Source organism: Cygnus olor, chromosome 25 (genome assembly GCF_009769625.2).
Source record: "Cygnus olor isolate bCygOlo1 chromosome 25, bCygOlo1.pri.v2, whole genome shotgun sequence".
NCBI classification, from domain to species: Eukaryota; Metazoa; Chordata; class Aves; order Anseriformes; family Anatidae; genus Cygnus; species Cygnus olor.
The window spans coordinates 4027067-4042218 of NC_049193.1; the positions used below are offsets into that span (position 1 = coordinate 4027067).

At 45.3% G+C, this 15152-nt stretch overlaps 1 protein-coding gene across 1 annotated transcript; it reads right to left on the reverse strand.

Moving 5' to 3' along the window:
* Window positions 1-201: 201 nt before the first annotated feature.
* Window positions 202-15130, reverse strand: METTL2A (methyltransferase like 2A). Its single transcript, XM_040536861.1, has 9 exons — window positions 14985-15130; window positions 12539-12630; window positions 8256-8617; window positions 6853-6902; window positions 6313-6373; window positions 4997-5136; window positions 3092-3198; window positions 2814-2879; window positions 202-1443 (listed from the first exon to the last, which is right to left on the reverse strand). Exons 1-9 carry the CDS (start codon window positions 15080-15082, stop codon window positions 1292-1294), a joined length of 1128 nt encoding a protein of 375 aa, XP_040392795.1. The 5' UTR covers window positions 15083-15130; the 3' UTR covers window positions 202-1291.
* Window positions 15131-15152: the final 22 nt, after the last annotated feature.

The following is a 15152-nucleotide window of genomic DNA, read 5'->3' on the forward strand; positions in this document are numbered from 1 at the left end:
TGTCCTTATAGTTGACAGTTATTCTTGGGCAACTGTAAGCTACAAGTACTAGTACACAAACTGCTCTTCAGCCAGTGCTGCGCTCAGTAGGCACTGTTACTTCATGAGCTAAAAAAAACAGCAGCTACTTAACAGTGTCTGAAATCCTCCAGAAGCACGTGAGTTTCTGTGGAAGCCTGATTTGTATTAATCAAACCAGCATTGAAAAGCGTTACCACAAAATTTATTCTAATACCTGTTGTACCACACCCTAAAAATCACAAAAGAAAACAAGTTGAGATAAAAGATGTTAGCTGTCAAAGGTGGGGAAATACCGTCAGAAAGCCACAAGGTTGGCTTCCTCTGAGAAATTAAAGAAAAGTGGTAGACATTCTTCAGATTTCTTAGCAAAGACAGGTGTCTTGTCTACTTTGGTTTAGCACATCACCATCACAGGGCAGCGCAGCTCGTCACCTGACTGCAGCCAGCAAGAACAGTTCCGACTGCTCGAGCAGAAAAAGCAGGAAATGGATTCTGCATAAACTCTGGTCTCACAATCTGCTTTTGATTCTCTGCACTTTGGAGGTGCCCTAAGACTGGCATCAGCCCAGGTGTTTGAAAGCCTGAACCCTGCCTGATGTGAATTTACAGCACCTGAGGTACAGTGTGCTTGCTCCCTAGACAAACATCCTTGTGAACAGTAAGGGGCAAGGCAGCATAATCTGCTCTCTCCACAGGTTACCTGCTCACCAGGAGGCATCCATGGGGAAGGTGGCACAGAGAAACTAGAATGCTCTTAGGTCATGACCTCGATCAACGTATTTTATCTTGTGGATTTGCACAAACCTGAACGATTGTAAGAGAGCTGCATGAGATAGGTAGGGCAAGGGATCCATATCATGCCTAGTGACCAGCCATGAAGAAAGGCAGACTTACCGATTTTTTTTTTCCCTAAGACAAGAGTACACAACACAGAGGTAAGGTTGAAGATCTCCTTCTGCTTCATGTAGAAATCCAGAGTGAAAGTCAGTTGCTATTCAGCCTGCTCAGCTGCTCTTAGACAGCATGGCCATTTCTTACATTGTTAAAACCATTAGCAAGTTTAAAAATTCAGCCCAGTGGCAAGACATTTAAAATACTGCTTGGTCTCCTCCTAGAGCATTTGTCCTTAATAAAATTCACTCAAAGTGATGCTAGGCACTGTGAAAGGCACTGAGGTTCTGTGCATGCTGGCCTCCCTAACAGTTCTCACCAGGAGGAGCCTGCACATGGCCATAAAGAAGATTGAATCTAAAAAGCATGCCCTATTTCCTCATGGCTGATGGGCAGCAGGCTTCTGGTATTTGCACTGGATCCACACTCGATACATTGTCATTTGCTTCCCACGGTTCACTTGCAGTCGCCGATCAACCAGATTCTGGATTTTCTCCAGCCCAGCTCTTGTGAAGAGATCATCTAATTCATCTGCAAGCAGAGAGAAGGAGATAAGGATGCTACAGCTTTCATTTAACTGATACCTGCTCACGCTGAGGGCTAAACAGAGTTGAAAGATGGGCCAGAGGAAACTCACGGTCTCTGTCTGGCAGGGAAATGTGAAGATCAGACTGGACTTAATTGCTGTGGTATGGGGGGATAAAGATCACAGTCTCACCAGTTTCCTTTGAGTTTACCTCCTACTAAGGAAGGAAAGAAGTATTGGGAGGACAACTAGAGTTACAGAGACTTGACAGGGAGAAAACAACTGCAATTCCAGACTTGGGTATTGCCTCTAGTAAACAATTAAGGGAACATCTTCTGGCGAGCAGGGACAGATCCATTCCCTCCCCCTCTCCCTCCCTCCATAGGGATTTCAGAGTCTGCAAGAGCAAAGAACGGGATCAGATGAATCAGGCCTGCACTTTCAAAAGGGTGGCAATAAGATCTTTGCTGTATAGGCTGGAGGGGAACTGGATTCATTAAGGTTAAGTCTGGAAAAAAAAATCCGTAAAAAACCACACCCAGTTGGGGCCCAATCAAAGCACCAAGAGCCCTCAAGGCTGCAACACTTATACTGTTAGGTATTCCTGACCAAGCAAATAGTATCACAGTGCCCCAGCACAGTGGCCCTGGGCAAAGCCAGAGAGAGTCCTGCTGAGCAGCAGACAGCTCGTTCAACTGCAGCCTGGGAGCACGTGATTTGTACGGAGTTTCTGTAGAAAAGGGCTAACAGGTCTCAGCTTGTGCTCTTTTATCAGATGCTTGCCATAGCGAAGCGTTTGCCAAACACGCATTAAACATTAATTCTGTTGTGACAAACAAGACTTGTGCAGTAGGGAACGGAATGGTTTGTTGCAGTTGTGCCACTGCTCTAAAACAGACTCTGCAGATGTGCCCTCAGTGGAAGTGACTGGAGGTGCGACTGGTGATAAGGAGAGAGAAATACAAACCCTGCTGAACACAAAGCAGCAACAAAACTGAGGAGGCTGCCTCAGCTTTGTGCTGAACCACACTCCTCTTACTCCCTTGTGTCAGTAAAGTTAAGAGAAGATCTTCCAGTTGTGTCCATCTCACTGCATCCTTCTCAGGCAACAAGATTCAAGGAGAGCTCTTCCACTCCCATTCCTCCCAGTGTAGCAAATACACCAGTTTTAAACTAAAAAGGATCTTCTGCTTAAGAATTCACTGTGCCACATTCACATCAGTAAGTGTCAGGCCCAGGTCCCCGTGCAATTGGGAGACACTTAATATTTCACGCTGCTCCAAGAAAAAACAGGCTGGAAAGATCTACTGACAAAACAGGGCACAAGGACAAAAAGAGGTGAGCAGAGCCAGAGGGATGTTTTCTAGCCTCCTACCTTGGGTGAAGAAGTAGACTCTGGTGCCATCACCTCTCACATAGAAGTTATCAGACAGACATTGACCTAAGGGCAAGAAGGATTTAAACAGTTACCAGCTATCATTTAAAAATCAACAACTGCCATCCAACTGCATATAACGACAAGAGGCACTTCTCCCAGCACATGCTGTGCTTGAGGAGAATTAATGAGCTGCCTCCCAAACAGGGCAGACACTGCTCCAGAGAAGCATCATCCGTTAGTGAGCTGGTAAGGCTCCCCAAGGGAAATGAAAATACCTTTCTTAAACCGAAGCTGGGCCAAGTCGTAGCGGCCATAATCTCGTAACAAAATCATTCCTCCTGGTTTCAGAAGGCGACTCAGTCTGTTAACGATGCACTGCATCCTAAGGAAAGAACAAAAAAGCTGTACTCAACAGTCTGCAAAATCACACCCGTTTACTTAGCCTACTTTCCCAAAAAGAAGGTATAAGGCTTCATTTCTGTTTCAACTTCATACAAAAAGCTACCAAAAATTGGCACTTTTCTGAGCTCTCGCAGGCTTAGGTGGGTTGATTTTATTTGGCCACCTTTTTTCTGACACTCCCCAATTCTGTTTTTTTTTTTCTACATGGGTAACTTAGCCTACCACAGCAGGGGTTAATTGCTCTCTCTTACTAATTACAAAAATATCTCTACTGGTTTTTGTAAAACAAGCAGAAAGTGAACTTGAAAAAAAATGCTGTGAAATAAAACCAAAGGGAATACTAAAGAGAGAACAGGAATATTTAAGTCATTTATTTGCATTTCATAGGTCATAGCACATCATCATGCTAAGCACAGTACGTTTCTAAACTGTTTTCTGAACCTGCCCCCTCCCTTCTTCCCACCTGCTGAAGAGAAATTCATCTAGTATTGGAGCCTAAAAATACAGCAGCATACCTCCCACAAACTGGTGCTGAGTGCTCAGTGAGGCTGGTGTTCAGAACAGGCAAGCAACCATGACCACAGCAAGAGTTCAACCACAGCCATTCAGCACTTCAAAATTACACCTATCCCGTACCAGAATTTGCTAGAACAAAGTACCTGCAAGTTCCACTTCCAGAGGTTTAGCAAAAAACTGGACCAGTCACAGAACAAACTTTAATTTTCCTTGATATGAGGAGACCTACTCTGGAGCTTTACACGTACCTAGCAAAGCCCTGACACCCAACCACCAAGCCATTTTTACAACTTCTACACTGGCTCTGCGAGTTTCATCTCCACATATTGAAGTGCAGGCTCAGCTCCAGCAGCCTCATCTAGAAGTATTCAAAGGAGCATTTTCCCATTAGTTCTTGCCCATTACTACCCATCGAACATCTCTTATGTATTCTGTTCCAGACAGACGTTTCATTTAACAAGATTCTCTTTCCTGCTCTTGCAGAGTTCATGCAAATAACAGTTTAGCTATTTAACTGCTAATAGCCTTTCTGCACCGTGCTTATAACACAGGTGGTCAAACCGTGTAATGTTTCCCTATTCAACTGTTAGTTAATTAAACTCCATAAAGATACGGATGGCACACAGATCATTTTACTATCTAGCAAGTGCTGAAGCTAAATAATTCATTACGTAGAAAGCTACCAGTCTCCTCCTCAACTTAACGGTCCAGGGAGATCCCATGCAGCAACACCATGGAGTTCAGTGAGCTTTGTTATTAGCCAGTCCGATAACTTTCTTTGGCATTTTTGGTACAAGATCTCTTGGCAACAGGTGACTGCAATAGAAAACTCTTCTTGATATTCCCAATATCACTACTTTGTGCAACCAAAAGTGGTGCAACTTTCAAAATACATCAGTACTGCAGGCTGTTTTAGTCCTTGACTTCAATGTGAAGTCCATAAAACTGTAGAGATGAGGTAGTGAAGTTGCAGAGATGAAGAAGACGAGATACATTGAGATTACAGAGATACAGCCAGGGAATTTTAAGTCTGTGATGTAAGTTATGACGGCATAACTTGAACAGATTAATAAGAAGCCTTATCTAAACTGAATGAAATGGAAGAAGGTATAACAACATGGCAAGTACTTCCCACTGGTCACCAGCCAGACTTCAACCATTGAAGTTTTTACTTTCTCTGTACTGTTTTAAAGTTTCCCTAGTAAAGAACTCCAGTTCTATGTGCATTTTCTTTGGAACCAGAAGGAATTATTAAAACTTACTTCTCTGGGAGAATTGCTGAGAGGACAAAGATAAGAATGACAACGTCAAGACTCTCATCCGGCATTGGGAAAGGACTTTGGTCATTGCACAGATCATGGACAAACGCAAAGCAGCGAGAAGAATCATATTCTGCATTGTTCTGTATTTAAGGGGAGAGATATTAGAGAATTAGCACACATCAGCAGCCCCTGATCTCCGTATTATCTGGACGTGGGAGCACTTCGACTTTCACATAATGACGTGGTGTGTCCAGAGACCTGTTTCAGCTTCACTGAACTAAACAGGAGAGACAGAGTTCTAGATAGGGTTGATGGGCTCCCTGGTCAGATAGGGAAAAATAAGTACACGTAGGAGATTTACAGAGAGCTTTGGACTTGTTACATTTAGGCAATGAGCACTGCCAAAAAAATGCAAAACTGGATTGAGGGATAATTGCAATTTTAAGGTTGGATGTCCCACTAATAGTAGAAAGAAGTGAGAAATTTACTCTGTTAAGTAGGAAATCTTTATGAAAGTGGGTGTGTTAGGGCACCTGCATCACTGAAATCAATATTCATTTCAACTACAAGCAAGCTACTCTCAATACCCCAACCATCAAACCTGGCTCCCTAAAGTTATGCTCATAAAATCTCATGCAGACTTCCATAAGTTGTTTAATTTTCTAAAGCTGCTGTTACGTATTGTAGTAGCTTCTATAAGCAGTGCTTGTGTCAGCTTAGAGAACGAAACGGTATGCTGGATCTGCTGCTGCGCTCCCATCTCGCCTCATAAAGTGACTGATTATATTTGATACCTCACAGATTCCCAGTTCTGTTCTGACCTGAAATTTGTTAGCAGTATTTATCTTCTGACTGAATCCCAGCCTCCTGCTCCACAGACAGCAGTACCCCTCCACAGCTGTCTGTGCAGAAGCAGTCAGACCACATTCCCAGAACTGCAGTGACAGTAATGCACACGCAAATCAAAACCAACTTCAGCTGCTGTTAAAAAATAGCCTGAATGTTTTCAAGGTTCAGCAGTTACTCAACTAAAAGAGCGCTGCACTTAGAAGAGTGCTGCCAACCAAAGGGGAAAGGAAATCTGGCTGGCTTGTCTGCTACCAATGTGACATTCTCAGAACTCCTGCTTCCCTCATTTCTCCAGTCTTTGATGGCTCATTTTCCTGATTTACCAGTACGAGAGTCAGCATCAGGGCTAGCTAAAACCAGAAAGCTTCCAACATAGCTAGACAGCTGGTGGAAGCTATGATATACTTGGGTTAATGTGCAATTGGCACCTTGTACATCCTACCTTCATAAGTCACCGTTGCGTTTACCTGGACAAGATCCACAGCCGTTGTAGAAAAATCACAGCAATAAACAAAAAGGCCTGGGTCACTGGAATAAATAAAAGAAACTATCATATAAACTTGCTCCACAGGAATTAAAAAAGTGTCTCAAACTCACAGAACACAAAAATAGGGGGCAGAAATGCCGGGCTTTAACGTCTCTCTCTCATCAGTTGTGCAAAATTGAGTGGAGCACTTTGTTCATTTATGTTCCAGTTATTCTCACATAGAACAGACTGCTTACTTTTTCTTCAGGAGAAGGAGAGACACTAAGGCCCGTATGAAAATGCTTGAATGAGTATGAATGAGACATGCAAACACGCATCATGCTTTGTAGGTTGCACTAAAAAAGCCAAAGATTTCCAGGCTCAAAATACAATTATTTGAAGACTTGTATGGCACATCTGTCATTTACATATGGCCTTTCTCTATGAAATTGTCAAAACTAAAACCATATGCAGCACTTTTCCAATTGTTTTTCAGAGGCTGGTTTATCATGCAGGCAAAAACCTGCTGAGAACTACTTACTTGTTGGTTTGTAGGATTGGGAAGACCGTATTTCCAGCACCACAGCCAACCTGCACAAGCAAAACAGACACGTACATAGTGAAAATTGTTTCTTCAGCATGTCCCACACAGCTAGTTTCAAATCATCTCTCTACAGCCATGAAACAAAGAGCAACTCACAAGTAACACATGAGCACAGCAATGACCATTTGCAAATATCACTGTAAGTTCTGAGTAAGTTCAGCTCTGAGAAACAGGCCTACATACGAGCATTTGTGGGAAACCACTAAGTTAGGCAGTTCTTCCAGAAATCTTACTAACAAGCCATATTGTTACTTCTCTGAAAACTGTTTTTTGTGGAATCCCAAGCATAACAACCAGTATGAGTCACTGAGGCACTGGCAAAGGCCGGGAATTAGTTACATTAACTTCCATAGAAATTCAGAGCAATGGAGAAAGAAGTTTGATTTACTATAATTACATCCTGCTGTTTCAGAGTTCCCCTCACTAGATGGCTCTTCCTCAAGTTACAGCTAGGCCTACAATGATTCTGTCCCACTATTCCTTCTACTTGTTCCCGTTTGAAGAGAAGAGGACTCACACAACTGGGTTTGGGGAATTTGTCTCTGTTTAAACAATCAGTAAAATTGAAAGACTGCGCAGAAAATACCACCAAGGGCTCCCAGTGACAGACAGCACCAAGAATACTCAGGTGAGAAAGGAAAGCCACCATGAACCAAGAACATTAGTCTGAGGAAGTCCCCAGGGTTCAGATTATACACAAATCTAAAGGGCAGCTTATGTTGACTCTCCCTGGGAGGGCAGAGCTTCCACAGCACATGAGCATTCAACAAAAATAGTGATATCCACACTAAACAAACGACCAGAGCAAAAGGTCATTACGAGCTGTTAGGAGTCCAGTATTTGTAAGTCCCACAAGCTTGTCCAGGACCAGCGTGATACTCTATATTAATCCGAGATTCCCACTGCTATCAGGTGGATCAGGAGGACCCAAACAAACAGGATCTTTACATTCTTGGTTTCATTGTTTCATTATCCATCTCCCAAGGCAAACAAGAACTAGCACAAAACCACAAAACACAAAAGATAAGAGAAACATTTATACAGACAAATAAAACAATCAACTTCTTACACAGAAGATGCCTTAAAGGCTTGTTTCAACACGAGATAGTTAGTATTTCAAGCGTGGAAAACTTCTTCTGGTCCATGTGCTCTGCCAGGACACTGTCTGAACCAAAAGAACCCCAAGTTCTAAGCTGCCCTCTCTCTTTTTTGCATTTTACTGACTTAAGTCAATCACGCCATTCACTTGCTGTTTGCCGTGACATGTTTTTACATCCAGTCACTCCAATGTAGATATAAGAGACTGTTCGAAGTGTGATTCTTTGTTCTATAGCCATTACCTCTAATATGCGGTAAGATGCAGAGGATCCCGGGTAATCTCCGTAACTTTGGTTCACCTCACTACACTTCTGTGGAGCCAGCTCCTCCGTGCAGAATGTAGGCGTGCTTTTTATCAGGTTTAACTGATTCTCTGCCCTGGTTTCTAATGAGCAATGTCCATTTTCACAGCTTCCCAGCCCTTCGTTGCTGGATTCTTCTTTGTAACTATGTTCACGCACAGAGTCCTCATTTTGACTTGGGTTCCTATTTGGTGCCAGCTCAGGAAATTCAGTGAACAGCCAGTGCCTGTCCTTGAAGAAGCCGTTTTCATGGATTTTATAAAAGTCATCCCAGTACCTCTTAGCATTCACCTCGTATTCCTCTGTAAACACAAACAAAAACATCACCAGCAGTCAAATCAGAAGGTCTCAGTTTAATCAGTTCAGTCAGTTAGGGACCGCTGCAGATATCTACTCAGTAATCCCTTATAATAAGTAAGGTTATTGATTGAAAATCACCTCGATTTAAATTGTATCATCCCACAAGAACACTCAGTCTGCCTCCTTACTGTCACTTTGTTAGGAATAATAAAGGGAAAAGAGAAGAAGGAATAGAAGAAAATAGAAAGAGGAAACTGCCTGTCTCCTGGTAGGATTTAAAGGAAGTTGGCAACAGAAAAGGCCTCTTTGAAGGAGGCTGGAATGAAGAAATCCAGGTTTTAAATCCAGGTTTTACTTCCATCCCTAACGCTAACTTATTCAGTTCACAGGAGCAATTCATTTGGAGCCTCATGACTTTAAGTGTCAAGCACTTAAACTTCTAAGGAATTCTATGACAAGTGCCTGGAGCTGAAGAGCTCCCGTCTGACACACCACCCCTTTTTTCAGACTGAGAAACAGCAAAATTAGTCAACTCCACAGGCCTGGCCTAAAGCTCAATTAGCGTTTACACAATACTCCAGGATCACAGGACAGCATGTTTTACACAAACATTCCTGGAGTTCAGTCTTTGGCACGTTGTTTTCCACGGTTCTGTGCAGGTTGGAACATCACAGGCATGAAATTAAAAGAGAGGAACCGAAAGAAGTGACCACTACAAGTGAAGTAAGAGCGTAGAGCTAAGGTGGACGGACTGAAGTTGCAAGAATTAACTTTAGCATCAAGCAATGCTATTTTCACACCAAGTAGATACGTTCCAGTAGCAAGATGATTATTACAGAGAGCTGGAAGAACTCTTAGGAAGCCATAACCTAATGAAATCAGAGCTATCCACAGAATTATTTCCACAGCTTCGCACATTTCAGATCAGGTATATTTCGATGAGTTATTTTTCCATGGGAAATGAAGAATCCAATTGGTTTCCTGAATTCTCATCAACGCAGTAAGCTTTCTGTCCTGGCAAATAAGAGCTAATTATAGCCTTCTGCACTTGTAATCAACTAGAGGTATTAACAGCCTTGGCCAGAGACCCCAACCGCATCTCAATAAGGTGCAACTCCTTAGACATCTTTGCACGGCAACAAGTTCGTTACTGAATGCAAAGAAAATTTCCAAGCATTAAAGATGCCAACTGTACGTGAGAACGGGTAGCCTCTCTACAACGTCCACTAACAGTAGGGTTTAGAGAAAAAGCAGGCATCCTAAAATTGGGGATTATAGTTATCTGAACTGCAGTTTATTTACTAGTCTTTCTGAAGAGCATCAAAATGGTTAGAAGACATCTGAAGAGAGATACTAAGAAGGAACCAAGACCACCTGGAAAAATAAGTAGCCTCACCCAAATATAGACAAAAATAGCTTTAACAAAAGAATCAGAAGTCAATCACGTATTTTTAGTAGGATCTATCCCTGAAGCACAAGAACTATATATAAAAGTAATCTCTCTACCTCAATTACAAGCACATTCTCCTTTTAAGAAGCCTTGTCCTTAAACACCACGCTGAAAGAAATTTTAGTCTGATATTAGACTAGAGAGAGCAGTAAGTTTGTGCCGTGATCTCACCATACCTCAACGCAAGCAGTCAAGAGAGTTTACTACTTGCACAGGAGACACTCAATGACTGCTAATGTCAGAGGAAGAAGAGTTATGGATTCAGTCCCTGGTGCACTCACTCCTGAGCTGTCACTTCTTCCACGCACTAGTAGGGAAACACAAGGCTGCTGGGGCTGAAAACGCTCTTTCAGCTAACAAAAATATAAAAGCCCGATTCCTGCTCATCCCTAAAGGAGCCATGGCAGCCTCTGACCGTAACAGGATGTTCCTGTCAGGAGCTGTGGCGATATTCCAAGCCAGCCATTTTGGATCACCAACGTTTTTGCTCTTCCTAAATTATTGTGAAATTCTGTTGGATGCTATCTATTGAACAGCTGCTGCGCTCCAACCCAGACGTGCGGAAGCTTTATTTAGAGTTCATTTTAAAAGCACTAGAATAAAGGATCGCTAGCAATATAAACACAGAAGCTGAGGGCCAGCTGATAGAGATCATGCAAGAAACAGGGTTAAAGCTAAAAATGACCATGCTAATTTTTCAGTCTGACTTCCCGCACAACTTCTGTCAGAGAAGTTCTCATAATACTGGCTTCAAGATCCTTTTTGTGGTATTAGCTCACAAGGACATCAGCATGCGAGCCGGATTCCTCCAGAGACTTTCTTGACGAGGACTCCTGACCTTTTTGCTCATCTTTGGTAGGACACACCCAAAGTCAAGCCCCTACTCACCCTTTCACATTGCAGAAGAAGTGCAAACAAAAATAACTGTTCGTAAAAGACAGGAAGAGAACCAGAGATCCTTTGAGTCGCATGGGGGCTTTCTCTAAAGAAAACCAAGAAACCCCTTCAGTTCTTTCTCTGATTCCAGGCAGCAGATACACCTTCTGCACAGCACACAGAACTTCCCTCCTTCTTCAGGATAAATTCTGACAGCCCAAGAAGTCCAAAGAATAATACAGCCATAATGACCAATAGCCTGTCTTTGTTCTCCTGCCTGGACGTTTCTGATTCTCAAAATACTGGACCCTTCAGGCACATTTGGCTGGGCTGACTTCCCTATGTTTCAGCCATCCCATTGTCTCCACATGCTTCCTATTGAATAGCAGCCATCAAAATTTGACTGTCCCCCATTGTTCGGTCTGGGAAATACATCATGAAGACCTGACAAACTGCTCCAACAGCAAATTTCTCCACAATTTCATAGTTGCATATAGGTTCTCAAAGCATGACAGACAGCAGCCTTTAATGTTAACCAGATTTTAAAATGAACTCAACACAATGGGTATCACAATAGAAGCTGCTGGATGCTTCTGGGAATCCAAGAAATTAGGAGGGTTGCTCTTTGGTATAATTAAATTCGCTATTGTGAACACAACTGGAAGCTATATGGGAAGTGTCTGAATAGCTCCAGTAGTGCTCAGCGCTGCCTTACAGATGACACACACAATTTACTTTGAACAAAAGGAGCAGATACATCCTAGAGCTCAGCAGGATATAACAAGATCATCATCAAACGAGTCTCTTATCATACCAAAGAACAGGAAATCTGAAAGCACCGTCACCTGAGGGACTGGATGGTACCTAAGAGGTGTGAAGATGCAGCGCTAACCAACTCCGGAACAGCTTCAACCACGTAACTTGACCATAGAGCTGTGCACCTCTAGCTCGATTCCCGTTCAGGTAAGCTTTCATTTTAGATGTGTCAACATCCTTTAAGCCGAGATTGAGGAAATAAATTTGGAAACGCTTTTCTGCCTCTCTGACGATAAACACTCCCATCAGGATAGAATCATTTCTCCTCACTTCAGGTTTAACCATGACCGTGCTGTTCGTTAACTCGGTAGGGATGGGTATGGACACTACTTTATTCGAGCCTCTTAAGAGGGAAAAAAAATCTTGCAGCATGCAAGCAAACAGAAGATTAACTGTTAGAAGTTAAGCTTTAGAGAGCAAAACACGTATGAGACTGTTGCTCTACGCTGAAAGAAGCCTGTTGACAGGAAACACTACCAACTATCTAAATGTACACAACACGAACAAAGAATCTCAAGCCAAGATGACTCCTCCCAACCAAGGTCATTTCTTTTCCCCAGAATGAGCCTTGGCAGAAGGTGGAAAAGTCACAGAGAGGTAAATTTAGAACAGAAAGACTCCTTCTCCACCATTTTCACTATCACGCACTTGGTAATGTATTTCGAATAATTCAGGAGAGAGGGGGAAGGGAGGAATACATGGAGATGAACACGCAGCTCAGACTGTTCTGCTGCTGTACACACAGTCAAGACTGATGCGTTACAATAATATCTAAAGGTACCTTGTTTATCTTGTGGCAGTAGCTGCGAGCTGTTCTCTTGAACTTTACTCTTGGCACTGGCTTCCTGCTCTTCCGACCATTCCACGTTATCCCTGTTGTGAAAATGAAGGTGAGCTACTCAGCTGAGAATCGTGAGGCAAAGACAAAGACAAACAGAGAAAGGTCTGAACAGCTCTCCCCGCCGACGGTTGTGGAGCTTTTCCACATCTCCAATTCTAGCTCAGCAGCAACGTACCAGCTATCAGCACGTAGGGATGGTTGCCAGTTCTGAACGAGCCGTACTGGGAGCATTACAAAAGGCACCACTGGAAGGGATCCCAAGAGACACCAAATCTGTCCCCTAATCCTTTCCCCTATTTGACGTTCAGCCAAGCTGAGAGGAATTAAACCCTTCCTATAAAACCACCGGGGCACTCAGCACAAACAGGCCTCCTTGGAGAGGAGCTGCCATTCCCCCCCGGTGAAAACAAGTAATTGTTCCTATACAGGTGACTGCCAGGTTGGCGCTCGCATACTTTCGCTCGAGCAGGTTGTCAGCACGGTCCGTTTGATTTAGCTGTCTTAGAAAATTACGTTTTATTTCTCAAGTTAAAAGAAAGAGGGCAGCTAGGGTTATTTGGAAGGTAAAGTGTTACATTAATATTAAACCCAATTATGACAAAAATATGCAGGAATCTTAAAAGCATTAAGAACCTATTAATAACTTAAATGTGCATACAAAGTTGTATAGTCATTAAAGTCATTCACTTGACCTTTTTTCATTAAAACAAATGAAGGAAAAGCAAAATACAAGGATCAAGAAGACCAATTCTGGCCTCAGGAAAAATTAACCTTTTGATATTAAGCAACAAAACAAAGCCTTAACTACTGTCTCTGAAAAACTAGATTACTAGGGAGTTTCTGCAGGGAAATACTATTGAGGATACGCTTTGGTAACACACCTTTGATATAGAATAGTCCCAAAATAGATGACAAGCTGATACATGCACTCATTACTTTATTACAGATTAAACATAGCCCATTTTCAACAGGGCAGAGCATAGCAGCCAGAGCCCTAAAGTGGATATATTTACTTCAGAAATGCAAAATACCTTCAGTTCCCGTCAAATTCAAGCATTTGGGCACTGAACATCTCTAAAACAACAGCTTTCTGCAACCAAAGCCCTCCTGCTCCAAGCTAACACCTGGCCTGATCCCACACTCTTACGGCATCGCGTGGCAGCAGACGGGTGAAGTTATCTCCCTTCGATTTACACGTCAGCTGCTCGTGCGTACGGGTGGGAAAGTTGTAAGTGTCTGAGAGCAGATACTGCGTTAACTATAGCAATTAATCGATGGCCACGAAGCAAAGCAGCACGTGCTCCTGAAATAGGGGGCGGGCTGCGAATCCTGACTGCTTCCGACCCAAGGAAGGCTCAGGACCACGGGGAACGGGTGCTCCCGAGCACCAGACGAGCAGGGCTGGGCTCCCCCGCACCTCCAAGCTCTCAGGGCAGCCCCAGCAGCCCCCCAGGCCCGGGTGCGCAGGCCTGTGCCCCCTCACAGCCCCAGGCCAAGCAGCCCTGCCTGCTCTGCGCCCCAGCGGGCGCTACAGAGGGGAGCCTGGGCAGCGGGCCAGCACGCTGGGAGGGGGCATGAAATTGTTCAATTGTCTGTGGCTGGGCTCCTGCGAAGCAGAAATGGTGGGGGGCGGTGCTCAGGGCTGACCTGAGCCCTGAGAGCTCCGTTATGTGAAGCCTCGTCCTGCCACAGCGACAGGCTGGGGATGAAGCCCTCTGACCACCTGCACCGCCGCAACGGGTGTGGAGAGGCACCCCTGGGGCAGGGGCTCGCTGGGGCACGGACTCTCCGTGACAGGGGCTCCCTGGGGGCAGGGGCACCCCAGGGAAGGGATTCCCTGGCGCATGGGCACCCTCAGGAAGGGGCACCCCCGGGGCACAGGCTCTCGGGCACGGGGCTCTCTGCAACAGGTGCTCCCTGGGGACAGGGACACCCCACGGAAAGGGCTCCCTGGGGCACGGGCACCGGCACCCCAGGAGAAAGGGGTACCCTGGGGATAGGGGAAGCCTCGGGAAGGGGCTTCCTGGGGGCACAGGCTCCCCGGGGCACGGGCACCCCCGGGCTTGAGGCTCCCCTGGGCACGGGATCCCCGCGATTTGGGCACCCCAGGGACACGGGCTCCCCGGGGGCAGAGGCACCCCAGGGGCTGAGGATCCCCGGGGCACGGGATCCCCGGGACTTTGGCACCCCCGGGGCGGGGGCTCCCTCAGGAAGGGACACCCCGAGGCTGGGGCTCCCCGGGACACGGACACCCCCGGTGGGACACACGGGCACCCGAGCCGGCGGCTCCGCGGGCCTCGGCCTAGGGGGAGCGGGCAGGGAAAGGCGGTGGAGCGGGGGTTCAGCGGGCCCGCCGAGAGGTCGGGGAGGCGGCGGCCGCCCTCACCAGGCGTTGTGCTGGAAGAGGCGGGTGGGGTCGGTGAGGAGCCGCCTCCCGAACGGCCGCCGGGGCTGCGGCAGCGCCTCCTCGCTGGGCGCCGCCATGACGGGGCCGCGCGGCACCGGAACCGGAAGCGCCGCCCCGGGGAGGGAGGCGGGGCCCGACCCGAGAGAG

Bases quoted from the DNA above. Each gene is read 5' to 3' on its own strand.
- METTL2A (XM_040536861.1), bottom strand. From the start codon at position 15,082: ATGGCGGCGCCCAGCGAGGAGGCGCTGCCGCAGCCCCGGCGGCCGTTC. The intron at 12,631-14,984 runs GTGAGGGCGGCC...TTTTCACAACAG, and splicing joins CTCTTCCAGCACAACGCCTG to GGATAACGTGGAATGGTCGG. The intron at 3,199-4,996 runs GTAAGTTTTAAT...TTCTTTCCTTAG, and splicing joins TCAGCAATTCTCCCAGAGAA to GATGCAGTGCATCGTTAACA.